Source organism: Colletotrichum scovillei (assembly GCF_011075155.1).
Source record: "Colletotrichum scovillei strain TJNH1 chromosome Unknown Contig00003, whole genome shotgun sequence".
In the NCBI taxonomy this organism is placed as follows: Eukaryota; Fungi; Ascomycota; class Sordariomycetes; order Glomerellales; family Glomerellaceae; genus Colletotrichum; species Colletotrichum scovillei.
This window is the reverse complement of record NW_023336261.1, coordinates 3,230,345-3,254,950: the sequence shown is the minus strand read 5'-3', so window position 1 is coordinate 3,254,950 and position 24,606 is coordinate 3,230,345. Positions and strand designations below refer to the sequence as shown.

The following is a 24,606-nucleotide window of genomic DNA, read 5'->3' as shown; positions in this document are numbered from 1 at the left end:
CAGTTTACAAGGGACTGATTACTGTTGCTAAGTACTGGTTGCCAAGCTGTCTCCACTCCCCACTTCACCTCCAGCAGTAAATTCACCGGCATCAACCGTTCGTCAGCGCTCAAGGTGCCAACCGTGCCTACCTAATTCCTACTCGCTAGGTACCTACCTACGTTACTCAGAGGCCACCTCTCCAGACTCGTAACTTAACTACCTCATAAGCGACCAGTCGTGCTCCCACCCTCTCTAACTTCAGTCGCTTCCCAAGCCGGCGACTTATCTGACAATTCATTGCAAATTCAACTACGTCTCTCCGTGTAGTCACGGTCAGTCGTTCGGTCTCTTCTGTCGACAAGCATCGCAAACGTGGTGTTATCCGTCGTCCCCGACGCTTTTGCAACCCCTCAACCTAGCTACACGCTTAGACGACCAAGATACTTAGACGGCACTTCACGCCCTTCTGTTTCCGCACAGCTCCGGCACAGCAGGCAATGAGGGCAACTTCTTTGTCAACGCATCTTCGCCTCTGAAGCACTCTCGTCCCAATTCGTTACGCAGCATGGACCAGATGATGGGTGACGGGGGCCGATTCCCCCTTGAGACGTGGTTCTGGGAAATGCCCATTTGCACCAGATGGTGGACGACTGCTACCGTTCTGACTAGCGCTCTCGTACAATGTCAAATGGTCACTCCCTTTCAGTTGTTTTACAGCTTTCGCGCTGTCTTCGCCAAATCCCAGGTTCGCCTAACTCTCCCATTCTTCATTTGTTGATGTGTTGGCGTTGATTGCAACCCCACCACAGTCTAGTTCTCTCCCCCGAAGACATTTGAACTATTGCTGATCACTCTGAATGTCCCTCATAGTACTGGCGTCTTCTTACTACGTTCCTCTACTTCGGTCCATTCTCGCTCGATCTGCTATTCCACGTCTACTTCCTTCAGCGCTACGCGCGATTACTCGAGGAGTCCTCTGGCCGCTCCCCAGCACACTTTTCCTGGTTGCTCGTTTACTCCATGGCGAGTCTTCTTCTCTTGTCGCCACTGGTCTCGATGCCGTTCTTGGGGCACCCACTCTCTTCAACTCTCGTTTATATTTGGTCGCGGCGTAACCCGGATACGAGATTGAGCTTCCTTGGACTGCTGGTCTTCACAGCCCCCTACTTACCGTGGGTTTTGATGGCCTTCAGTCTTATCCTCCATGGCTCTATTCCCAAGGATGAAATTATGGGCGTGGTGATCGGTCACATCTGGTACTTCTTTACTGATGTATACCCGCCTTTGCACAATGGGTCGCGTCCTTTCGACCCTCCAGGCTGGTGGAGGAGGCTTTTCGAGAGGCGGCAGGTGGAGGAAACAGCTGATGGCATCAACAACGAGATTGCCATTGCCGGAGGCCCAGAGCTTGCTGCTGATGTACGATGACGGGACATGTTGGGCAAAGAGACGCACGTTGCGAAGAGAACATGGAGACGGAAAAGCTGGTGGGATTAGCAATATTTGCATGGTTCTTGGCGTTGGGGTATCAATACCGCCATTAAGCGGCACATGTCTTTGTATCCATGCATGATCTTCATCAACGAAGCACCTCAGGCTTGAATTCGCCATAAGCATAGAAGCATAGATACCTTGGAGCTAACTTCCACCCGACAGTTATGCCAGGCGAAAGCACATGTCAACGTAAGTGTTTCATGCATTGTTATCCATGTTCTCTTCGCAACGTGCGTCTCCTCTTCTAATATGTCGTGAATCAATATGCTTCGGCTGGCATTGCTGTTTCTTCAGTTCCCTTGAGGTAGCCAATTCACATTTCAAGCGATGGTTTTGGCTCCGACTCCGGCCGTCTTGACTTCCATGCGCGGTCGCAAAGGAAGGCCGGGCTGCTGCCGCGCGCCGGTGGTGGGGTCCAGCCGGAATGACCTATGGCAGCCCCGCCCACGTGCTACCTGACTTACCTTAAGGTACCTAGAGGTAGACCAGGTCCGTACGGATAGATACGGATGGACGGACAACGACACGCTTCATTTTCAGCACCTCTTCTAATGACCCCACCTGCTGAGCCAATTGCGTCATTTCAAATACAAAAAGTGAACCCGACCTCATTACTGCCTCCAGAGCGCAATCGAAGTAATACCAGCTCAATACTGTTGCCAACCACAGAATCTTTTGATATTCTACTTTGCGGAATATTCTTGATACAAAATACTTACAGTGCCATCTATACAGGCATACAAAACCTCCAAGTCTCATTTACGCACAGCTCTCAGGCTTGCGATACACTACCCACTCACCAACATGAGGGCTTATTGGTATGACGGCCTTGATGTAAGTTGAGAAGAAGCCTTTCTTTAAATCTTCAAAATGACCAAAGCTTGAGTCGTCGGCAATAATTAACCACTGACTATCAACGACACCATAGGGTGACCAGCGCCTGGCACATGACTCTGGCAAGGAGGTTACCGTCGAAGATCTGAAGAAGCTTGGTGTCTTTTACCACCAAATCCCCAATCTGGATGGGGTCAACCAGCTGGCTTCGGACCGCGGCTATAGGAACCGAGACGAGATTGTTGTGTCGCCAGAGAAGATGGGCGAGATCTATGAGGAAAAGGTTAAATCCTTCTTCCACGAGCACTTGCACGAGGATGAGGAAATTCGCTATGTTCGCGACGGTCAAGGGTTCTTTGACGTCAGAAGCGCCGATGACGCTTGGGTTCGTATCCGTGTTGAGAAGGTAATATCGCCATGCTCGTCGGCAAATGGCGCTGCAACCAGCTGACCATTGGCAGGACGACTTAATCATCCTGCCTCCTGGCATCTACCACCGCTTTACAACCGACGAGTCGAACGTAAGCAGTGCATGTACCCAGATGTTGTGTAGTTTGCTAACAGTGAAAAGTACATCAAGGCAATGAGGCTCTTCAAAGATGAGCCCAAGTGGACCCCTTTGAACAGGACGAAGGATCTTGATGTGAATCCGCACAGGAAAGAATATGTTGAGCAATACCTTCAGAACGGCGTGTCAGCATGAACAACCAGCCAAGGACATGGTACATGTGGGAGAGTCTGTGGGCATGAGCGAAGCATGTGGATAAGATATCTAGTGGGAGTATGGAGATGATTCGTGTCACTTGCGGGATCCTTTGCACTCTAATCATGTTTCCGAGTACAGCAAGTCTTGCTGTGAAGGCACCTCTTTGACTAATGTACGACTTGGCAGACAAGCGCTAGACTGGGCAATGCCTATACTGACATCTCCTTCTACTGCACGGCGCAAATACAACAAGGTCTGACGAGATTTGTCCCTGTTGTCTGATTCCTCCATCACATGAAGACCGGCTTGCCAACCCCGAGATGCCAACGGTGAAAGGCCGCTCACCCGTAAGATCAAGCACTGCTCTGCTGGAACCAGTACACAGCGGAGAATGGGAGTGGCCTATCCAGCACTACCTACCTACCCACCTACCTTGACGGTCATGAGGAGCCGATGCGATAATCATCCGACATTCATCCTGTGGCTGAGGATCGTGAAAACCAGCATCAGAAGCTAATTTTAGATGCATGGAGAGTGAGAGACATGCTGTTAATTATACAGTTACCCAGCCGCTCATGCATGTACCGGGATTGAAAAGGGGATATGGGGAAGTGGGGTACGGATATACCAGTACTCATCTACCGAAATCGCCGGGCTCATTCAGCAATCAGCACTGGTCACCTTGCGGCCTTCAACAACCACATCCTCATCGGTCTCAGTATCATTGGAGCAGGCAAAAGTACCTTGCTCGGGTAGGCCTTCCCCAAGGCCACCAATTCTTACCTTAACCTTCACCTCGTCTCACACGTGGATGCACTGAGCAAGCTGAAATCTCGCATTCGATTTACGTTTCTTCTTCATACCTTGTCTTACCCTATATTGGTTTAATGGCTCGGATATCTTCACTTTATAAAGCCACCGGCATTTTACCGTTCCCTTTCCTTACATCTTATCGTCAATAGTGCATCTAGTAACTCTCTTCCGTAACGAACGAGCTGCAACGATTGCCCCTCTGGAGACTGCTTCCATACCGACTGCCAAAAGGCCGCGAGCTTATCTGTAGAGCTACGTAGAGCTCGCAATACCACTCAGTGTCTGTGAAACGAGCGCGATGGACGTGTGTAGCGAGAACAGCGCGACTCCCGCGGATGGACCGTCAAGAGTGAAGCTTCAACTTCCAGCTAGCTGTGATCCACCACAACTTGACGGCGAGAGAAAGCAGCTGGTCTGGGTTGTAAGTGATGGGACACCCTCATGTTACTTTCTGACGTTGACTGAGCACTTCCTGTGCAGGTATTTGGTGGAACCGGCCACATGGGTAGATCTCTTGTCAAGTCCGCCTTGTCCAAAGGAGATCTCGTCACTTCCGTGGGCCGTGTGTTCGAGACGACGCCGGAGGAAATGGTAGCACAGCAGGACAATGAAAATTGTTTGGGGATGCTGTGTGACGTTCGAGCGAGAGACTCAGTAGCGCGGGTCATTGAACGGACCTTGGAGCGGTTTCAGCGATTTGACGTCGTAGCCAACTGTTCTGGCTATGGCGTAATTGGAGCATGTGAGGACCAGGACGAGCACGAGATCCGCAATCAGTTCGAGACGAACTTCATGGGCACTTTGAACATTATCCAAGCCAGCCTACCTTACTTTCGCCAACAAAACGGCGGCCGCTACCTGATTTTCAGCTCGACGTCAGGAGCTCTGGGTGTTCCAGGCCTCGGCCCCTATTGTGCCACCAAATATGCCGTCGAGGGACTCATAGAAGCTATGCTTTACGAGACAGACTCATTCAACGTCAAGGCAACACTCGTAGAGCCAGGGTTCGTGAGAAGGGACGAGCCAGATACCCTTGCGACGCCCTTACCAACCTGGGGTCATTTCCTCATCAAGCCTGCGAGCGATGCCTACGCACAGGCAACATCACCAGCATTGCATGCAAAAAGAATGGTTCAGTGGCTCGGTGACCGGCAGCCGACAAGCGCCGTCAAGTGCGCGGAGCTCGTCTGGCAATTAGCTCATTGCTCGTACCCCCCGCTGCGGCTCCTTCTGGGGAGCTATGCAATAGAGAGTATTCGTGATAGGCTGCGGTCCGTCACCGAAGAATTGGAGGATTGGAAACATCTGAATTTCCCCTCTCCGCCTGATGAAGGGGAGGGAAAGGAGGCGCGAGCAGATCACGATGAAAGCATGGCCGACTCTGGGCAGGATGCGCCTGGCCAGGTGACTGCGTAGGAGTTGTGTACCGAGTTATAGTGAAATTTGAGTTCTTCGTTTTTCTGTTTCAATGGCGAAGATGCGAAGATGCGAAGATGCGAACGGTGGCTCCAGTCTCTCGTAAACTGCAATGCGCAAGGAGTTCTCGGTGCTTCAAGCTTTGCCAGACATCGGGGATATTCTTCTACAAGAAAGTAGTGCGAATATCTCACTTACCTAGGCATATACGGATAGGTAGGCATCATCCCGAAAGACAGCGCCAGGGGCCAACCTCACGGTCTTGCCTTATGTAGTTCTGAAGAATAAGAAGAAAAGCAAAGAGGAAAAAACCAGGAGGAAAAAGGGACAGGGTGAGGCGGCGTGACACTTTCCCTTACTGTGCCCTGTGGTCGAATTGGAATGGTGCACCCCTGGGTCTGCCAGGTGTCCAGTGGTCCCTTGCATTCATCCCTTCTTACCAAAGATACTTTCATGGCTCCTTGACTGGGCTGTCGCGGGCGGTATTTGGGGAGCTTACGTGCCCCGAAATTCTCCACCTGGCCTGTAGAAAGCACTAAGGCCATCCAATCTGAGATGAAATTCCGTGACCCTTGATAGGTAGGCGCACGCGTGTTCCCCTGCGTTCCCGTCCCGTTCGTTCTAATTAATGCCCAAGAGCATTTGACCCCCTTAACCTCCGTTTTCTTTCTTGACCCCAGATCTTCAACAACGCTTCCCCTAGAGCCAGATCACCGCGTCCGCAGACAACGAAGCGTGAAGGACCGCAGCTACGACTCGATCAACCCATCACTACCTTCTACCTCGTCGAAGTCGCGAGGCCGTTCATACACGATTCTCCCCGTTACCGAATCTCGGCGCATTCGCAAGCTCTACGGCTGCATCCCGCGCCAAACCCGTTGAAGCCAGCTTGCTTCCACTGCCAACTTGACATACCGTCTAGACAATTGTACATCAAGCGCCATCATGTCGGACAAGAAGAACGAGGATTACGAGCTCCGCCCCTCCGAGTCATTTGGAGAGAAGGATGGCTTTCTGGCTCGGCCTCCTCCAAGGCCGCGTCCTACTCTGGGATCGCCAATCAGCAAGATTGACAACAGTCCCGGCGCTGCCATTCTCGCCTACTGCTTCTCTTCCATCAGCATGACAGTCGTCAACAAATATGTTGTTTCAGGCCAGTTCTGGAACCTCAACTTTCTTTACCTTGCTGTCCAGGTGCGTTCTATCCAAAGGCAAATCCCCAGTCACGACCACCTCTAACTCAGCCCTGTCATCCAGTCCATCGTGTGCATCCTTACCATTATCGTGTGCAAGAACCTCGGAATGATTACGAACCTGGCGCCATTCGACACTGACAAGGCAAAGAAATGTTGGTCTCGTCTCACGTGATGCAGGCATCGGCCAAAGCTTACTATCTGCAGGGTTCCCTATCGCACTCCTCCTGGTTGGCATGATTTACACGGGCACCAAGGCCTTGCAATTTCTCTCTGTGCCGGTATACACCATCTTCAAGAACTTGACCATCATCGTCATCGCGTACGGCGAGGTTTTGTGGTTCGGCGGCAGTGTTAGCCCTCTTGCCCTTCTCTCTTTTGGCCTGATGGTCCTCAGCTCCGTTGTTGCCGCCTGGGCTGATGTCCAGCATGCTCTTGGAGGTGGCTCGCAGTCTGCCGAAGCCTCTGCCGCCGTTTCGACCTTGAACGCTGGGTACGCGTGGATGGGCATGAACGTTTGCTGCACTGCGGCCTATGTGCTGGGCATGCGCAAAGTTATCAAGAAGATGAACTTCAAGGACTGGGACAGTGAGTTGCCCTGAACGTTCAGGCGTTCCCCACTGATTGGCAGAATTTGCTGACGAGTGTGTTATAAAGCCATGTTCTACAACAACCTTTTGACGATTCCCGTCCTAATCGTTTGCACATTCCTTGCCGAGGACTGGTCTTCGGCAAACATCGAGAAGAACTTCCCCGTCGAGTCGCGCAACAGCCTGTTTGTCGGCATGATCTACTCGGGACTCTGCGCCATTTTCATATCCTACTGCTCTGCATGGTGCATTCGTGTGACCTCGTCAACGACGTACTCCGTGGTTGGCGCGCTCAACAAGCTTCCCATCGCCATCAGTGGTCTGGTCTTCTTCGACGCCCCTGTCACATTTGGCAGTGTGTCGGCTATTGTTGTTGGCTTCATCAGCGGTATTGTCTACGCGTGGGCAAGGATTCGTCAGACGGAGGCTTCCAAGATGTCATTGCCGACGACACAACCCATGAGCGCGAGCTCGCAAAGCAATAGGGATGCAAACAAGTAGTGGCTGCTAGTATGGAAAGGTTGCCGGAATAGAGGCAAGTTTTGGGCGCAGCTTGTCCACGTGAGAACCTTGTGTTGGTGGCACGCTGATGACGGCCGTCATCTATCCCATTTTGGACAGCCGTGTGGGAGTGATGGCCGAGGGCGCAATACAATTCGAACTCGGCCAGGTTCGGCTTCGCTCTGCTCTTGAGATCAGAATAGACAAGAAAACCTGTGCCACGATGCATGCTTCAGCCTTTGGGATGTGGGCGGAAGAGCGGAAAAAGGAGAAGCACGAGATGATAAGATACGAAAAGGCGCGTTAGAATACTGCAACATTTCGTTTGCTGACGAAATGAATGTGGAACGATAGCACAGTACTATGGAGTATGTAGCAATGTTGTAATGCCATGACACTGATTCCACACAGGCCCTGACAATATTCCCGTTAGGAAATGGTCGGCAGGGGGCGACATATCTGCGATCCATTATAACGATTGATTCAACAAGAGGTGGCGGTGAGTTTGGTTGAGATGTTGAATATTCCGAGGCGCCCCAATCGGTTGAAGAAAATTGCGACGCTGACAGCGCCCCACGTACCCACGTCAAAGCTTAGAGGGGGGCAGCTTGCTTCGTGGGATTTGAAGTAGTAAACGGTCCTCAAGAGAGAAATGCGAGCCATCAACATGTTTTGATTAGATGGCTTGACGACCTAGGTGTCTTTCGCACCTGAACTGCTAGGCTACCCTAAGGTAACTCATTACTTAACTCCCCAATCTTAGGTGAGGGAGGAAGCAATAGTGGTTCTTGTTGAAAAGATTGGAACTGATGCCCGTGGGGCTCTCTATAAAACTGTATGAAGTAAGGTAGAACATACCTGAGGTATGTAGTTACCAGTCATCAAGACCCGTGACATCACACTCCACGGTACGTTAGGGTGGACACTGCTCCAAGCTTCCTCTAGCGCGTAGCCTCGGAAAACCACATAAGGCAAACTTAGAGTAGTATAAGTTAATTAAACATATATTTCGAAATTCTCGTATTTTTATTAATAATTTATGAAATATAGGTACTGTGGCTTATAATATAAGTTAAGATTTCTTATTATAAATTTTATAAAGTAAAAAGAATTATAATTTCGTATTAATTTTTTTCTCTATTAAAAAGAGAGTTTTTAATAATATTAGAAAAATAGGATTTATTTTTTCTTCTCTCTCTCCGAAGTTTAATGTTTCTTCTAATGAGAGGAGGCAAGGAAATCCGTTGGCGTTGTTCAGTAAGTGGGGGTAGAAGTTCCAGGGGATGCCTTTACCGTCCCCTCCCCCTTGCGATCTGACAATAGCCCATCGCCAACAGGTCCACGTGCCATTCCAGCCGTCACACGAAGCTGCTGTTCGTGTTTTTTTTTCTTTAGGACGATCCGCAGTCATAGCTGTGTTGGCATAACCAGCTGTCTCCTGCCCGCTTAGCTCCCGCCCCGTCATCCGAAGTTGGCACGCCGCCACATGATCCCAACATCCATCACCAGAGTCAAAAAACCTCATTCGACAACTCCCCAAGTAATCGCTTATTTTCCCTCGGCGCAAGGTCGATCTCTCCGAGCCTCCACCTCTCGGTGTTTCGCTTCTCCTCTAACTCATCTTCAAAGAGATATGGCCTAAGCGTAACTTCATCGTCTTCTCCTACTGCATGTCAGCCTTGCACCTTGTCGTCGTTGTCGGATCTATTCGATAAGTGGCAACGGCAGTTCTAGCCAATATGTTGCCCTTCATCCATAAGCGTACGTAAAGTGCACCCTCGACCAATACCTTGCTAATTCTACCTATGCCGGCTTCTTCCACTACTGAAGCCTCTCTTGCTAACTTTTGCTTGCCTCTGTAGCTTTCGAGCTTCTTGCTTCGCGCATCGGCGCATCTCCAGACGAACGTCGGTCCATCCCATCAAGCTCGGCTACATCGCAAAGCTCTACGAAGCCCCGTCCCTAATAGAGCACCAGCACTGACATCACGACTTCCAGTCAAGCTCGTCTTTTCGTTCCTCATATCATATCCGTTAGCCGGCTTGCTCAAACGAGTTCCCGACTCCAGGCCTGACCTCAAAAACCTCTTCATAATAAGGTATGCTACCCAGCAGATACCCAAGCTGTTTCCTTTGTCTCTTCCAACTGGTCTTGTCGTTGACACTTCGACTCTTGGACTAGCACCTCTACTTTCTATCTTGTCGGGCTTTTCGATTTGTGGGATGGAGTGCGCACCCTTGCTATTGCCTCTGCCGGCATCTACAGCATTGCGAAGTACATGCGCACCAGCCCATTCATGCCATGGGTCGGCTTCACGTTTCTCATGGGCCACATGTCCATAAGTCACATCGCTCGTCAAGTAACCAATAGCCCGTCTTCCGTCGATATCACTGGCGCCCAGATGGTGCTTTTGATGAAGCTTAGCGGTTTCTGCTGGAACGTCGCGGACGGTCAGCTCCCGGACGACCAGGTATCTGAGTACCAAAAAGAGAGAAGACTGATCGAGCTACCCAGTATCATGGACTATGCTGGGTACGTACTCTTCTTTCCTTCGCTCTTCGCCGGACCTGCTTTTGACTACACCGACTATCGCAAATGGATAGACACTACAATGTTTGACCTTCCGGCCCAAGTCGATCCCTCAAAGAAGCCTCCTGTCAGGAAGAAGAGGAAGATCCCTCGCAGTGGGACACCTGCTACCTTGAAAGCTGCCAGTGGTCTGGGGTGGATTGCGCTTTTCATGATTCTCTCTGGTTACTACCCAATCACCTACTTAACGAGTCCTTCGTACATGGATCATGGGTTCTTCCACAGGGTATGGATTCTCCACATGGTCGGATTTACCGCTCGTTTGAAATACTATGGAGTTTGGTGCCTGACCGAGGGCGCCTGTATCTTGGCCGGCCTGGGCTATAATGGTGTTGATCCTGTCACCGGTAAAGTATCATGGAACAGGTTACAAAACATCAACCCTTGGGGCGTCGAGACAGCCCAGAACACGCGCGCCTACCTTGGCAACTGGAACATCAACACCAACAATTGGTTGAGGAACTATGTATACCTTCGGGTTACGCCTGTTGGTAAAAAGCCCGGATTCCGTGCCAGCCTTCTCACGTTCAGTACTAGTGCGCTCTGGCACGGCTTTTATCCTGGCTATTACATGAGCTTCATCCTAGCCAGCTTCATCCAGACTGTAGCCAAGAGTAAGTACACCTACGAGAGAGCTACTGCAGGCTTAGAAGAGTGCTATGATCGACTAACATCTATGATAGACTATCGCCGCTACTTTCGCGCTTTCTTCCTCGACGCGACCAGTGGTGCGCCTACTTCCAACAAGGTCTACTACGACGTCCTCTCGCTTTTCGTTACTCAAATTGGCATGTCCTTCGTTGTCACCCCATTCCTTGTTCTAGAGTTCTCCGGTTCGGTCCAGGTGTGGGCTCGTGTTTACTTCTATACCATTGTCGGCACTGCGCTTTCCATGGCCTTCTTTGCCTCTCCGGCAAAACAAATCCTTCGCAAGCAACTCGAGGCACGTCAAGGCAAAGGCGGTGCCAAGCTGACCCGTACCTTGAGCCAAGACAGTCTAACAGGGCGGGAACCAGTCTTGGGTGTGTCGGCGGACCCTCAGCGAGAGATCGACGAGGCCATGGAGGAAATCAAAGCCGAAGTGGAAGCCAGACAAAGAAGCAAAGCTACTTGAAGACCGGGAAAGGGCGGCATCTTTGCAGATAATTGTTCCCGTCTCCATCCAGAGCGGCCCTTGTTTCTGCATACATGAAAACAGGGTTGATGGGTCTAGAACTGTTGTCAAGGTCGCGAAATGGGCCAGGCATTGGATTGTAAGATGCCCTACAAGGGCAGGTCATTAGACATTGCAGGCTATGCAGATCTAGAACTAAACCATTATAATATGATGTCTATATCCCACAACAGCAACGTGATGCCACTGTCTGGCTCAGTCGTCTCCAATCACCCAACACCAATCCCAGCATGTTTGACTCCCGTGTAAAGCCAAGGGGGGTATCGTCAAGCAATCCAAGTCGCCCAACGAGAGAAAATCAGAAGGAAATGCCATCATGTTGTCATCAAGGGTATGGCTCAATCTGGCCAGGTGTACAATTACAGCGAACTATGTATGGCTAGCAACCGTCGTCATTGTGCGGAGCCATTAGACTGGACGATAGAAAAGGCCCCATGGCCGGCCGCCGAGAAAACTTGGTATGTGCATGTCTATAATAGAAAAAAAAAATAAATGATGTCGTAAATTCGTGAAGGGATTAAGTCGTTACCCCAGTCGTGATGCCGGTGCGCTGAATTTCAACGGCCAATGATGCTTTTGATGAATACTCGTTTGTTGCTGAGGCCAAAAGCCATGTACCGCGGCGTGTTCGGGCACCAAATCCCTTTGTTTGAGGTGGTGCATACAATTAGAAAGGAGGCGGCTTGGAGTAGGCAGCTACACCATTTGGCCCCAGCCTTGCTTTACGCCGACGACAACGAGAGCCGCAATGGCGCCAACGACCAGAAGACCAATGACGGACATGTACCGATTAAGTGCACGCCACCAACGGGCGCTTTGGAAAAGAGTCTCGTCAACCGCCGCAACTCTCCGAGGAAGGTCTCGTTCTTCGTCCAACAGGCTTGATCGTGGGTCGCGCTCGGCCATCTCAGCTTGAGGGTCAGGGGGTAGTGGAAGGAAGGCAGCAATCATCCATGCTGGCTCAGATTAGCCTTGTGTCAATACAGTGCCGTTGAGTAGGAGTGTCTCACCAAATGGGAAAATGAATCCCAGAGCGAAGAAAGCAACCTGCACGTTTCGCTTCCCCAACATGCTCGTCTCGGCTGACCACGTCATAGAAGGTGGTTCCCAGATGCTGTGGCGACCAGCCCTCTGATCACGCCGCAAGTGGGGTGACCAGATGCTGGATGTCTTCTTCCTTAACCCGCTGCGCATTCGGTTGTCTGTCAACGGTGCTTGGCTGATTTCCATGGAGCCGACATCTGACAGCGGCCGAGGGTTGGCAAGGTTTACCTCCCTTGGCCGTCGCCTGGGGCTGTATATGTTCATGGCGAGCTGTTCGACACTGGGGGAACGGCTTTGGAATGAGCTTGGTGGCCGGCTATCATTCGGATCTGACATAACTGAGTCTCCCGAGCTGGCAAGGAATCGACGTTCTCCGCTTCCGTAGTAGAATCTACAGGTAGACGACTACATTAGCTTGAGGTCCAAATACCGGTATCACAATGCTTCCTGCAGGACATCGGGTTGACTTACTTGGCCCAAGCGGGAATGGACGCCGAGTTCAAACTGTTCGCACGGGAGCTACTAGAGGAGTGGAGGTTCCGGTCAGACGAGGAACTCGAGAAGAAGCTTGAAAGGCCGGTCCGGGAAGGACGTTGATGTAGCTGGTTCAGCTCTGCCAGGCCGTCGCCATGTTCGTCTCGATCGCTGACCATGCGAAGCGTATTCCCTCTGCTGTGTGTAGCTTGAGGGCGTTCAAGAGAGTCCGTGAAGGATCTTGAGTGAGAGAGTGAGCGCTCCTCGTTTGCAGCTAGCGACGACGAAATGCTAAGCATCTGCCGGCTATGGCTGCTCAACGGTATGCTACCCCGTCTCCCAGGTACAGACCATGGGGACACGGAACGTGATGGAGGCTCGCTGTCCCCCTCACTCTCCGAAATCACGGTGGATAGTTGTGAGCTCCATTGGTGAGGATGAGTGGTCATGTGGGATTCAGCAGGCACAGAAATGGGGGCGGGTTCCGTTGGCGCAGCTTGCGCGTCAGGCTGCCGACCTGGCTGGCTGGCCAGAACACGGGATCGATAGAATGCAGCAGGAGAGGCGAGGAAACTCTGGGCTGCTTCGAGAGTGAGCGAGCCGGAAATCGACTTCACCGACGCTGCACGGCGCAAGGAATCCCTCGAACGCGACTTGTAGTATCCAAACCTTTCGTTGGTCCTCTTCTTCGCCTTGTACGGTTTCAGCGGAGCCACCAAAAGGCTTTCCTGCGAGTACTCGGGCCTGATACGGGAACGGCGGCTAGAGGCGACGGATGATGGTGCTGGGGACGATGCGCCGAGCACAACGTAATTCTGTTCGCTATCGGCCGTCTTTGGGGGACTTCTCTCGGCAGAAGATGGTTCTGGAGGCGAAGACCGGCCAAGGACTATGTAGTTGGAGTGGCTCGAGGTTGGCGGTTGCAACGACTCCTCCCGCTCGGGCGAAGAAGGTAAGCTGGAACTGAATACCTTGTAGTTTGTTGTCTCGGAGGTCGTTGATGGCGCATGTAAAACGCTGTCGGCGTCGGTCGCCTGGGGAGAATTGGAGCCGTAGACTTTGTAGTTCGTCTTTTCTGAAGTCGTGGACGCAGTGACGGATGACTGAAAGGAGGTTTTGGGCTGCAAATCGTGGGGCTCGGAAGATTCAGACGAATCAGCAGCGATCGGCGCCTCTGGCAGCGGCGCGAGTCGAGAACCTAATGGGGATGACGGGTAGGATGAGGCTGGATCGGATTCCGGGTAGAGTAGCGTCGACTTCTGCTTCTGCTTGAGATCAGGAGTGTTGGGAACCTTGCGTAGGCCACCAACCATTCGATAGTTCCAGGGAGACGACGAAGACCCGGCTGTGCTGGTAATAGAATCACCTGCTAATTGCGTGGTCGAGGATGCCGGGGTCAACGTGGAAGCGAAGCTTTGATCCGGGTAGGAAGTCACGGTTGAGCTGGGACGATTTTCACTGAAGGCGTCTGAAAGGCGCTCATGCGAGGCGGTAGTCGAAAGTGATAACCGTGGGGCGGTGCTAGAGGCATGGTCTCCTTGGGTTCCGGCCCGCTGCCCCTGAGGCAATAGGGAGAAGGTCTTGCCATCGGCGTTGAGCGTAATGAGATTGCGACGGCGGGACAAGGGGCGCTTTGCTGAGGGTGTGACAGGCTCATTGTCGGCGCTGCGTTGGGCAGACCGGGATCGTGCATTAACGTGGGAAATATCGGTCTGATGTGGTGGAGTGGTAGGGACAGGGGTGGTGGGGGACGATTCGTCGCCGGGCAAGGAGTCGGATCGCAGTTTCGAGCCTGAAACACCGCTATCCTTGGCGCTCACCAATGGGAAGGTTGAGGAGGCTGGCGATAGCACTGAGGTTCGTGTGCTGGAAGAGTGAGACCGTCTGTGGGAGTAGCGATCGCTGGCGCGGCTGGCGGTGCGGTCGTCGGTCCATGAATAGCTGGTGTGATCGTAACCTGATGGGTTGGGAGATAGGAGTGCGGTCGTCGATGTGGGGGTGCGAGATGACGAAGCTGAGGCGGTTGAGTCTCGATTTTTGTGGCTTGGACGAGGCGGACTGTAGGGGACGATGCGGATGGCTAGGGAATTAGACTGGGAATTGGAGCGCTCATGCAACGGCCTCCGTTGGGACCGGGAAGGGCTGCCCCGGGAGGGGCTCCCAGACCCGGACCCGGAGCCGGACATGCTCCGTGAGGTGGATGCGGGAGGGAGGAGAAACCGGTGGCTTTCGCAGACAAGCGTAAGGGTCGAGGCGGGTAGTCTTTGTCGGCGTGGGGTATCCGGGCCATGGAGTGCGAGTGGCACCCAAGCTTAACGGGATAGGGCGGTTGCGGGAGCAGGCGGGGGCCGAGCGCAATGGAATTCTCGGAGCGGCTGACTCGAGACCAGCACGGCTGGGGGGACGAATGTGACGGACACCGATTCGGTCTGTGCTCTAGCTATCTCGAATTGAAAGTAGGGTGAGAAACAATCACAGTTGGCTTTGAATGTGCGAATTCCGGCTCTCGAGGTCATGCAGCGCTGTAGAGAAGGGTGTGTGGAAGTAGTTGGCTGTTGTAGTTGTAGCTGTAGCTCAGGGCCGTCAAAATTCGTGGTGGTAATTTGAAAATTTCAAAGGGGATTCCGTCGAAATAGATTTGGTCGAATCGAAGACGTCCAATGTCGTGGTTGAGCTTGGGAGGTTCCGTGTTGCTCAACTTGAGTGAATCGGTCCAGGTGAAAATGCTCCAAATGCATGAGAAGGCCGCTTTTCTTCATTAAGATACCTGACAGGTGTGTAAATGTGTGTTGGTTGAGAGAGTGTCGTCGATGGATGGCGCGTGGGCTGACTGGAATTCTTCGTTGGTGGTTTACGTTGTTGCGTATGGAGAAGCCGCGGCGACCAAGATTTGGTGAGATGAGTGAGTGATTGACTGGATTCGGAGATGGGTAAGATAATGTACTATAGGCATAAAAGATTGTGGCAATGAAGAAGAACAAGGGAAAAGGCAAAGAAAAGACGTCACGAGAGACGATAAATGAGAGTGTGAGATTATTACAGGCGAAATGGCCTTGAGATGCAATTGAACAGACGAGACAAGAAAAAGACGTCGGCAAGCACGACGAAAGATGGGCACAGGGCCGGAGGAGGAGAGAGAGAGACAGAGGGCGAAAAGGAAGGGGGAAAGGAAAAGAATTTCGGGAGCGTAGGAGGAGGAGTAGAAGACCAGAAGAGACACCCCGACGGCGGACAGACGACATTAAGGTACCTTGGGGTGGGCACCTCGGAGCTCTGGCTGCCACCTCATGGAAGTGGACAAGAAGCTCTAGCCTCCCCTTCTCCCATCTGCTGCTCTACAAGCCTTGCTGCAAGCCTGCAAGTACAAGGTGATTGAGGTGCGTTTGCGTGTGTGTGGGGGAAGAGAGACAGAGAGAGCCAGGCTAGGTAGGTACAGCCAGGTACACTACGGATACCAGGCCCGCAATGAACGACCGGGGTGAAGCAGCAAGTGCAGGGTATCTTGCAGGTGAAGGATACCCGTGGTGAAGAGCTAGACAGGGTGACAGAGCAGGCCTCAGGGCAGGAGGAGAGGAACGAGTGGGAATGGAAGCAGACCAAGGTAGGAGCCGGAGGAAAGCAGGAAAAGACGATGAGAAACAGGTGGTGTTCCATTCCTCTACTTCTCAGGTATCCGTATACACCGTACAGCGTACGGACAGGTAAGTAAGATAGGTAGGTACTCATGAATGGTAAGGTACTTACGGATACCAAAAGCCTCGAATTCTGGACTTGGAAGGCACCTCAGGTAAGAATGGAAGGCAGGAGAGGCGAGAAAGGTAAGAAATTTTGTCGGCCACTAACCTCGCTTTCCCCCTCCAATAAATAGATACAGGTCGCTCCCCGTCCACGACTGCCTACCTTAATCGCGATGCAAGAACAGTTAGTCTCCAGCCAAGCGGCTATTTCGTCGCCAGTCGCCAGTCAAGCCGACGTTTTGGACGATTTCTGTTCGAAAGAGAGACTGCGGGTCTTATGCAGGTCCGACTCCTGGGTTCCGACTTCTGATTCCTGACAGCACAGCGCGACGACAATTCTTGCTCGCTCAAGCGGAAGTGGGCCTGCCCTGGATGCGAAAAGGGCGGTCGAGGGCGCTCGTTGCGTCGTATGGAGAACGGGGACTTCTGCACAAGTTATGGGGTGCTGCTTCGAATTGGCAGTGGCAGTGGCCGAATGAGCGGCAAGGTTGGGCCTCGACACTTGACACCCTCAAATACCAACCGACCAGGGCTGCTTTCGAGACTCGACACTCGACACTCGAGCCAGATCAGGGGCTTGAAAGCTGGGCCAGACTTTTGCGCGGCAATGGTTGATGGCGGCTATGCTGCAGCACCCGTCTGTAAGTGGAATGTCGGCCGGACTGGCTCGAGCCAGAGAACCGGGGGGCGGCGGCGGGAGACCCAACTGGCTAGAGTCACTCCGACACGGTGGGCGACGCGGAATACTTAGTGTATTGGTAGGAAAGGGGGACGATTCGATAGCCGTTTCGACGTATGGGATCGGCCCTGGGTTGATTGATGGTTCGGGTTGTTGAGTCTGAAGCGCGCCAGCTGTCCTCCAATGGAAAGAACCACGTCCTTTATCTTCACCAGCTGATCTCCAACAAGGAAAAGGAGAGGAATAAGGAGGAGGAGAAGAAGAAGGAGGAGGAGGGTAGCAGTGCCATCCGGCTATGGCGATGGGGTCGAGGCCTTTTTGACACACGGCTGCTAATTGCAACACACGACAGCAGCAGCTATTATTATCAATTATGCCCCTCCGACGTTGACGTGGTTCGCAGAGTCTGGCGAGGAAAACAAAACAAACCGCCGCTGTGAGGAACGCCCGATCCAAGGTCACCCCCAAGGAGCTCCCTGACCCGTGAGCCAGCACAAGGTCTGGATGACCCGGCCAAGGACAACCGCTTGCTCAACGGCGCCACCAAGGAAAACGGCCAGAAGGTCAAGGGCGTCCTGGGCTGAGAGCCCGAGATGCGGCTTTGGGGTAAAGTTACCATATCATACGGATGATGCCGCACTATTTAGTGACCGACGTAGGTAGGGCAGGGAAGACTGAAACTACTCTATAGCCTAGCAAACGAGATATGGGTATCGGGAACACTAATTACTGCGTAGCGTACGTACCCAGATCCCAAAGTAATGGGAAAGATATAGGCGAGGTACGGATAACTTGAAGCTTGGGATACCATGGCTTACCGGCAGACGGAGCCGAGTGCGGAGCATCATGCTTGTTCATAATGAAGCACGGTAAGAGTGAGCGTGAACGTGGAAAAAGAAACGCCCCCAACATCGCAGTTACGAAGTACGGATACCTACCTACACACGCAGTATCCGGACAGTCTTGGGGATGGGAGAAAACAATGAGCAGGCTCTAGGTAGCTCAGCTTTCCCAGTCTCAAAAAAAAAAAAAAAAACGGTTTGTTTTGAGAGCACGTCCCTTGCACTTAAGTAGCGCGCCTCCATGGCCTTGAAAACACGGTCCTTGGAACGGAGCCCCAAGACATGAAGGAACACAGCGAAGCCAGGGTAGGTTATCCAGCATTTATACAAAGTATCCCATGTGGTGAACCGTCCAGTCCTCAAGGCCTCGGAGCGCCCATTCGTGAGCTGATTAGCTCCCGCTCTCCGCGCCATGTCTGTGAGGGAAACTGAGAGAACGGATACGCACGATCCACGGCGTTGAATTCAATCCAATGGGCCCCATCATCATTGTTTCCTCACCCATGCTTCCATGCTTCCACGATCCCGTGTTCCCTTGTTCCCTGTCAGTCCACCCAGCTTCTTGGGTCTTTGATGACGAGTTGCAGAGAACAGCTGGACAACTCAATGAGAACGGAGACATTGGCACATTACGGATACGGTGTCCATCATCACATGTATAAGTGTGTACGGTTAGGAAGTGTAAACCGTTAAGGTGGGCTCACCTCGGTGAAGCAGGGTGGCCCCGGAGTACCAACTCATCATTAGCCCAGAAAGAGTAGAGGCATCAGACCGTACCTTAGTTCAAGGTGAACTGAGACATACCTAGCTCATCAGCAACAGGAAGCTCAAAATCTTCTCGCTCTAGGGAATCCGTGCTCACCATCATCACTGTTCCAAATCTGTCAGTTCTACCAGCTTGCAGCACTTTGTTTGGACACTGGCCTCTGCTGCTGCAGTGACGGGCGGCCATCCAGCGGCCTGAGTACACGCCGTCGCAAAATGTAGGCAAGCAAGTATCCGTAGACGAAGCGGATATGGCCCGCATCGGCGAGTCGCCGTGCCCTGTCATCCGGTGCGCCGTGCTGCACTGACTTTGGTTGGCAAGATGAAAAAATAAAAAAGATAAAAAAAGAAGGGAAAAAACCACCTCTCTGTCCAGACACCAACGCCGGCATCAGCGGAGGTTGGCATTCCCAAGTATCGTCAGTGGTCCGAAATAAGCCCCTCCTGGGCCACAATGACCGTCATCTCAGGATCACACCTGAGCTTTGGCGGTGAGATGCAGGGTGTAACCTGGAGTAGAAGAGGCTGGTCCGCAAAAACACAGCTAAAGTCTTGTGTCCCGATGTTACGTCGCTTTTTGCTTTCATTCTTTTCTTGCCAGCGGATGGGTTCTGACAAAGTAACTCGCACTTGTTAAATTTCCCAGTCGCAGCAGCAGTAGCAGCAGCAGGAGGACGAGACTTCCAGGATGCGCGGGGAAGTCGAGGAAATGGCGTGGGCGGTTTTTCAGGCGCTTGTCACCATCTGCGACCTCACTGTGGTTGGTTGTCGCTTCTGGGCCATAGCCGCTGAGTGGCATGTCCAGACTGCAAACATTTCAGTGAAAGGGTATTCATCCGTAGCTTGGCCGAGGTCGCGTCTGGGTTGCACCTTGGGGAACAAGGTGCCAGCTGGCGCAGGTGGATTTTATCCCACAATTCCCATCATCCCATGTCTGTCGAATATTTGATGAGGTGCGGGGCTCTTTTTTTTTTTTTGAAGCACAACTTGCACTATTCGTATTTGCGATACAGCGGATAGAGAAACCGGGCGGGGGATAAAACTTGGCCACTTTGTTGACTATTTTACCGCAAACGGAAGTGTTGTAAACAACTCTGGGATCCGGGGCAGAGTCCCAATTTGAATCACTATCAAAAGCCTGTTGAGTCCCCCCGCCTCTGTTCACGACCGCAAAAGGTTCGAGCGCGTATTCGTACGCAGAAGTTACACCGCCTGGGCCGGGACTTTGGACAGCGATGGCGGTCGTCGTTGACAGTGCTCGGTGGCCCGTTGCTATGAAGACGGGGAAGCTTCAAACACTCGCTCGCTTCACGATTACCCGGCTACATCTGAGCTCAATGCTTCTGGAATCTAGATATCCACGAATCGTACAGAGGATATCGTGATTCAATTATGTTTGTACGAATACAAGAAATGTTGTGTCCAAAGCGCGGATAAATTTTGAAAATTATGTCAGTCTCGATATTCCTGAGTCGTGCACTTGCATGGGTAGATGCACATGGCAAGGAAACAAAAGCTGGACCCTCTCACGTGGGACGGGGACAAATTGACAAGAGCAAGAGTTGGGAGGCTTGTCACTTGTCTTAACTCTTGCCCCACATACACCGAGCCACTGTCTCTTTTGCACAAGAAAAGCCGGGTATACTAAGATGAGGCGGACATAATGAGAATACTGCGAATACGCCCTTGAGCGGAAGACTAGTTGCAGGTTGAGGCCGTGATGCATGCTGGATAACTGGAACCGGGAGACTGGCAACTTGCAAGAGGGATTAATTTCCATGAACAGCCTTTTAGGGGCAGCGATGGAGTCAGGCGTCCCGTCCTTCTCATTGGCAGCATGTTTCTCTGTGAGAAGTTCCAATTGACTCTTTTGATTGGTCACTCACCACTGAGTAAAGGTAAGGTTGCTTTGCTCCAAGACTGCCAATTGTGCCTTGTCATTGTTAATGGTGATACGGTGACAATCCCTTCCGCCCATGGATAATGCCACGACACCAACGGGGCGCGTCCACCTCGCGGACGCTTCGCGTTTGCACTGTTCAGCATATTGTCGGTGTCCCTTCCCTCGCGCATGCAGTAGTGTCCCCCTCAAAGGGCCCAAAGGCACATGTATCCGTAGCACCTGTGCGCTACTGCACAATAGTCTGCAGGCACAAATTGAATCATGGCCACTGCGGTCCCGCAGGTGTCTGACAGCTCAGCATCCAATTTCCCAATTCGAAAGCACGACGCAGGGGCATTTCCCATCTTGAAAGTCGAAAGTGAGATCTCATATCCGTACTCCGTACTCTGTACCTTGCGTATTTCGCTCCAGGCCCCCATGTCCCGTCGTGTGACAAGTACTCAGAAGTGCTGCGCAGGTTCCCGCATTGGATGTTGTGGGGTCATTGAAAGCGAAGAAGATTCGACTGCGTCAGGTAACTACAGCCTACTGTGTATGTGACACGCTGACAGCTGGATGCAGCTGCGAATATCCGTACACTGTAATTACCTTAAGGTACGCGGGCTCTATGCTCCACCGGAATGTCCGAACGATTATGTAATTTCCTCACTTCACCTCTTCCAGTAGGTAATTACCATGATACCTGGTTGAAGAAACAACTCAGGGGATATTCATAGCCGCTTCTTGACATGCCTTGGGGATTGGTAGCCAAGTGCTGAGTTGATTTCCCGACTACTACAGACATCTCGGGCAACGCGGTCGCGCCGGCGGTATTCATCATGACTTCGTCCAATAGCCCCGACTTGCGGCCTGGCACAAGTCTTCCCGGGAGCGCCCCTCCATTCATACAGCCGTTGACGGCGTGCGCGATGCTGGTAGGGCGAATGATTTCTCACTTCCTTCCACCTCCGTCAACGTGCTTGTTCAATCGCTAATTCGCCTGCCCAGGTTGTTTATACTGCCATCTACGTGGCCCCTCTCTACATCTCGCCTGCCAGCCGTCCATCACCAACGCTGTCGAGAGACGACCCTGTCGTCATTCGCACGCGCATCAGATCTGTCCTGTTCTCTACTGCATCATGCTCCGCCCTGACTTACATCATCCTGGCCCGTCTACCTGACGGCACCCTACCCTATGGACCACTTCATGCTATGGGATACTGGCCCATCGGCATACTCGAGTCCGCATTATGCCTTATGCTTACGGCAATCCTGTTTGCTGCTCCGCTGTACGAGACTCTTCTCATAGAAGGCGTTTGGGAAGACTGGCGCGGTCTTGGCCCCATTATCCGTATCTGGACACAGTTGACAACCTGGCGGAACATTGTCATGGTAAGTTGCATCAAGGAAGCCCCAGACGTATCATTTGCTCCATTTATAGGGATGCTAATACGATCCCAAGGGACCTTTGACTGAGGAAATGCTGTTTCGCTCTGCCTCAGTTCCGTTGATGCTCTGCGCTCGCATGTCATTGACACAAACCGTCTTCTTGTCTCCCGTCATCTTCGGCTTTGCTCATGTTCATCACTTTTATGAGTTCCGCATCTCCCACCCCAAGGTGCCTCTGGTCGCCGCAGTGGCACGCTCAATTCTGCAGTTCAGTTACACCTCTCTCTTCGGCGCCTATGCCACATTCCTCTTCCTCCGCTCAGGGAGCCTACTAGCCATCGTGCTGGTGCACGCATTCTGCAATGTAATGGGCCTGCCCCGTTTCTGGGGGGCTGTCGAGCCTTACTGGCACGTCAGTGGACACTATACGCCTGCCGATAATCGAAAATGGACGCTGATTTACTATGTGCTTTTACTCGCTGGAGCCGTTACTTGGTGGAGGAGTTTGTTACCATTGACCCAGACCTCGGCGAGCCTGTTTCCGCAGGGACTCTGAGGTGCGTTGTGGGTTGTAAATACATTAGATACTGCCCCAGCAATGTCCACATCAGGTCTTCATATCGATATCTAGCCCTGGCATCGCGCCGGGCATCGTCAACCCGTCGTCACTACGCATCCTGCGTCGACGTAACGAATCGTGCTCCCGACCTGTCTGCGTCCTTGCCTCCGCTTCAACTTCCCTTCGAGCTTCTGCGCGGAGATTCGGGTTGATATCTTTTCCCTTTGCCCTGCTCACCGACGCGTTGATCTCGGCTAGTCCATCTTCAGGGCCCCTGGTGTTCTTCTTGCGCGGCCACATGCTCGGCAAGGCGATCTCCTGAAACCGCGGCTCCACGCACCGCTCATCGAACCAACGGTGCAACCGCGACTCGATCAGTTGAGCAATTTTGGGCACATCTTGCAGCCTTGAACGACTTCCGAGAAGGCTTCTGATTGACAGGTCGAGGCGGTAATCATCCATGAAGCTGAAAGTCATCATGGTCGGGGTGGATTGTGAAGGGTTGCTCGGGATAAAGGAAATCGACAAGGTGCCGCTGAACCTTACGACAGAGACTGAGAGTGCCACGGGCAGGACAGCACTGAGGTTCTTGGGGTAGTTGAGAAGAAGCTTTGTCTCGATAGCGAGAGTGAGCATGTCGCTGAGGTCAACGTCCATCCGGGCCTGCAGCTTCGCGCCATCCCTCGTTGCGGCACTCGCGTTGAGAGTTCTGCCGCTACCCAAGTTCAAACCGTCTTCATCAACGGGTATGACTCGACAATTGCTAAAAATGGGGAAATCCTCTCCCAAGCTCAGCTCCGTCACGCGAATCTCGTCCACAAAATCGGGCCTTGATCCTCCGTTGAGTGCCTTGGTGAGAGAGCTCAAGATGGCATCGTCATGCTGTGCGTCGCTTCGAAATTGGGCAATCGTCTGCGCCACGAGGACGTTGAACCAGTCCAAACTTTCTGGCTGGTGACTATCGACATTGTAGTAGGTTTTGCTGAGGATGGAACCGATGGTAAGATTCGGGGGATTCCGGAGGACGCTCGACTTCTTCCGATTAAGCGTCTGCTGGCCATGCTTTGCGTTCGCCGTCCGAAGACTGAGAAGAGAGCGCTTATGAGTCAGTGTCCTTGACCGACGCTCTGTTGCTCTCAGTGATGCTGTCACCTCTGGTGAGGGAGGGTCGCCGAAGATGAAGAATTTGATGAAGGCAGTAAGAACGAGAACCACTGATAGCTGGCCAAGAATGAGGCCTTGCGTGAAGGAGAGGCTATAACGCTGTAAATTAGTATAGAGTACTCTTCAGAGAAACGTGTGTATGGGACAAGAACTGACGTTGGTTCTGCCTTTGCTGGGCAAGTGTCAGCGGCAAGGCCTGCCATCGTGATGGTGGCCAAAGATGAATCGATCGTCCAAGTAGCTTAGTAGACAGTATGTCTCTGAAATGTGCTCACCGGGGACGAAGTACAGGATCATCGACGAGGACTTGACCGTCGTAAGATTTGTGGCTTTGGAAGGTGGATCTTAGTGAAAGAAGCCTGTTAGATGCTGCTTGAATGCCGCGATGAAGTGCCATCCGGCCTTGAGGTGTTTGACTAACAGTTTTGACACTGTGGAGTGGCCTGGACGTCACTGCTCGCAGGACCCACAGCTGACCCGAGGAGGCTAGTCACTGTATCAAGCACAATCATCCCGCGGGAGTTTCCACTGTTATGGTGAAGTATATAGTACCACTCAACATGTATGCAATATCACAACAATCAAGTCATAGAAAGATCTAACGAAGAAGACCTATTTCTTCCAATCCTTGTTTATAAGTTGGCATTCCGACTCGAGCGCTGGGAAATCTGTGGTATACCCAGCTTAGAAAGCTGTTAGAGTTGTGGGGGGACCTAATGTCGAAGGTACTTTACCAAGGATGAGGTACCTAAGGTACGCAGGCGTGGTAGGCACGCAGG

At 52.3% G+C, this 24,606-nt stretch overlaps 8 protein-coding genes across 8 annotated transcripts; 6 read left to right on the top strand and 2 right to left on the bottom strand.

Moving 5' to 3' along the window:
- The first annotated feature begins 75 nt into the window (after positions 1–75).
- On the top strand, positions 76–1,631 carry HER10_EVM0011178 (Der1-like family protein). Its single transcript, XM_035480616.1, has 2 exons — positions 76–727; positions 853–1,631. Exons 1-2 carry the CDS (start codon positions 548–550, stop codon positions 1,408–1,410), a joined length of 738 nt encoding a protein of 245 aa, XP_035336551.1. The 5' UTR covers positions 76–547; the 3' UTR covers positions 1,411–1,631.
- Positions 1,632–1,757: 126 nt separating this feature from the next.
- HER10_EVM0006831 (ARD/ARD' family protein) lies at positions 1,758–3,395 on the top strand. The gene is made up of 4 exons (XM_035476405.1): positions 1,758–2,310; positions 2,405–2,716; positions 2,772–2,831; positions 2,882–3,395. The coding sequence occupies exons 1-4, from the start codon at positions 2,281–2,283 to the stop codon at positions 3,011–3,013; spliced, it is 534 nt and encodes a 177-aa protein (XP_035336164.1). The 5' UTR covers positions 1,758–2,280; the 3' UTR covers positions 3,014–3,395.
- A 301-nt stretch (positions 3,396–3,696) lies between these two features.
- On the top strand, positions 3,697–5,245 carry HER10_EVM0000093 (short-chain dehydrogenase; the record flags this gene model as incomplete). Its single annotated transcript, XM_035469888.1, has 2 exons — positions 3,697–4,250; positions 4,310–5,245. Exons 1-2 carry the CDS (start codon positions 4,128–4,130, stop codon positions 5,243–5,245), a joined length of 1,059 nt encoding a protein of 352 aa, XP_035335544.1. The 5' UTR covers positions 3,697–4,127.
- A 588-nt stretch (positions 5,246–5,833) lies between these two features.
- Positions 5,834–7,938, top strand: HER10_EVM0009873 (UDP-galactose transporter). The gene is made up of 4 exons (XM_035479345.1): positions 5,834–6,439; positions 6,503–6,593; positions 6,646–7,026; positions 7,096–7,938. The coding sequence occupies exons 1-4, from the start codon at positions 6,191–6,193 to the stop codon at positions 7,527–7,529; spliced, it is 1,155 nt and encodes a 384-aa protein (XP_035336435.1). The 5' UTR covers positions 5,834–6,190; the 3' UTR covers positions 7,530–7,938.
- A 914-nt stretch (positions 7,939–8,852) lies between these two features.
- On the top strand, positions 8,853–11,232 carry HER10_EVM0011150 (MBOAT family protein; the record flags this gene model as incomplete). The annotated part of the gene is made up of 2 exons (XM_035480588.1): positions 8,853–10,732; positions 10,802–11,232. The coding sequence occupies exons 1-2, from the start codon at positions 9,808–9,810 to the stop codon at positions 11,230–11,232; spliced, it is 1,356 nt and encodes a 451-aa protein (XP_035336547.1). The 5' UTR covers positions 8,853–9,807.
- A 756-nt stretch (positions 11,233–11,988) lies between these two features.
- On the bottom strand, positions 11,989–14,996 carry HER10_EVM0010629 (uncharacterized protein; the record flags this gene model as incomplete). Its single annotated transcript, XM_035480082.1, has 3 exons — positions 11,989–12,248; positions 12,303–12,727; positions 12,808–14,996. 3 exons carry the CDS (start codon positions 14,994–14,996, stop codon positions 11,989–11,991), a joined length of 2,874 nt encoding a protein of 957 aa, XP_035336498.1.
- A 6,558-nt stretch (positions 14,997–21,554) lies between these two features.
- Positions 21,555–22,660, top strand: HER10_EVM0005343 (CAAX amino terminal protease; the record flags this gene model as incomplete). The annotated part of the gene is made up of 3 exons (XM_035474964.1): positions 21,555–21,650; positions 21,724–22,107; positions 22,178–22,660. 3 exons carry the CDS (start codon positions 21,555–21,557, stop codon positions 22,658–22,660), a joined length of 963 nt encoding a protein of 320 aa, XP_035336022.1.
- A 51-nt stretch (positions 22,661–22,711) lies between these two features.
- HER10_EVM0011040 (uncharacterized protein) lies at positions 22,712–24,030 on the bottom strand (the record flags this gene model as incomplete). Its single annotated transcript, XM_035480482.1, has 2 exons — positions 22,712–23,918; positions 23,984–24,030. The coding sequence occupies 2 exons, from the start codon at positions 24,028–24,030 to the stop codon at positions 22,712–22,714; spliced, it is 1,254 nt and encodes a 417-aa protein (XP_035336527.1).
- Positions 24,031–24,606: the final 576 nt, after the last annotated feature.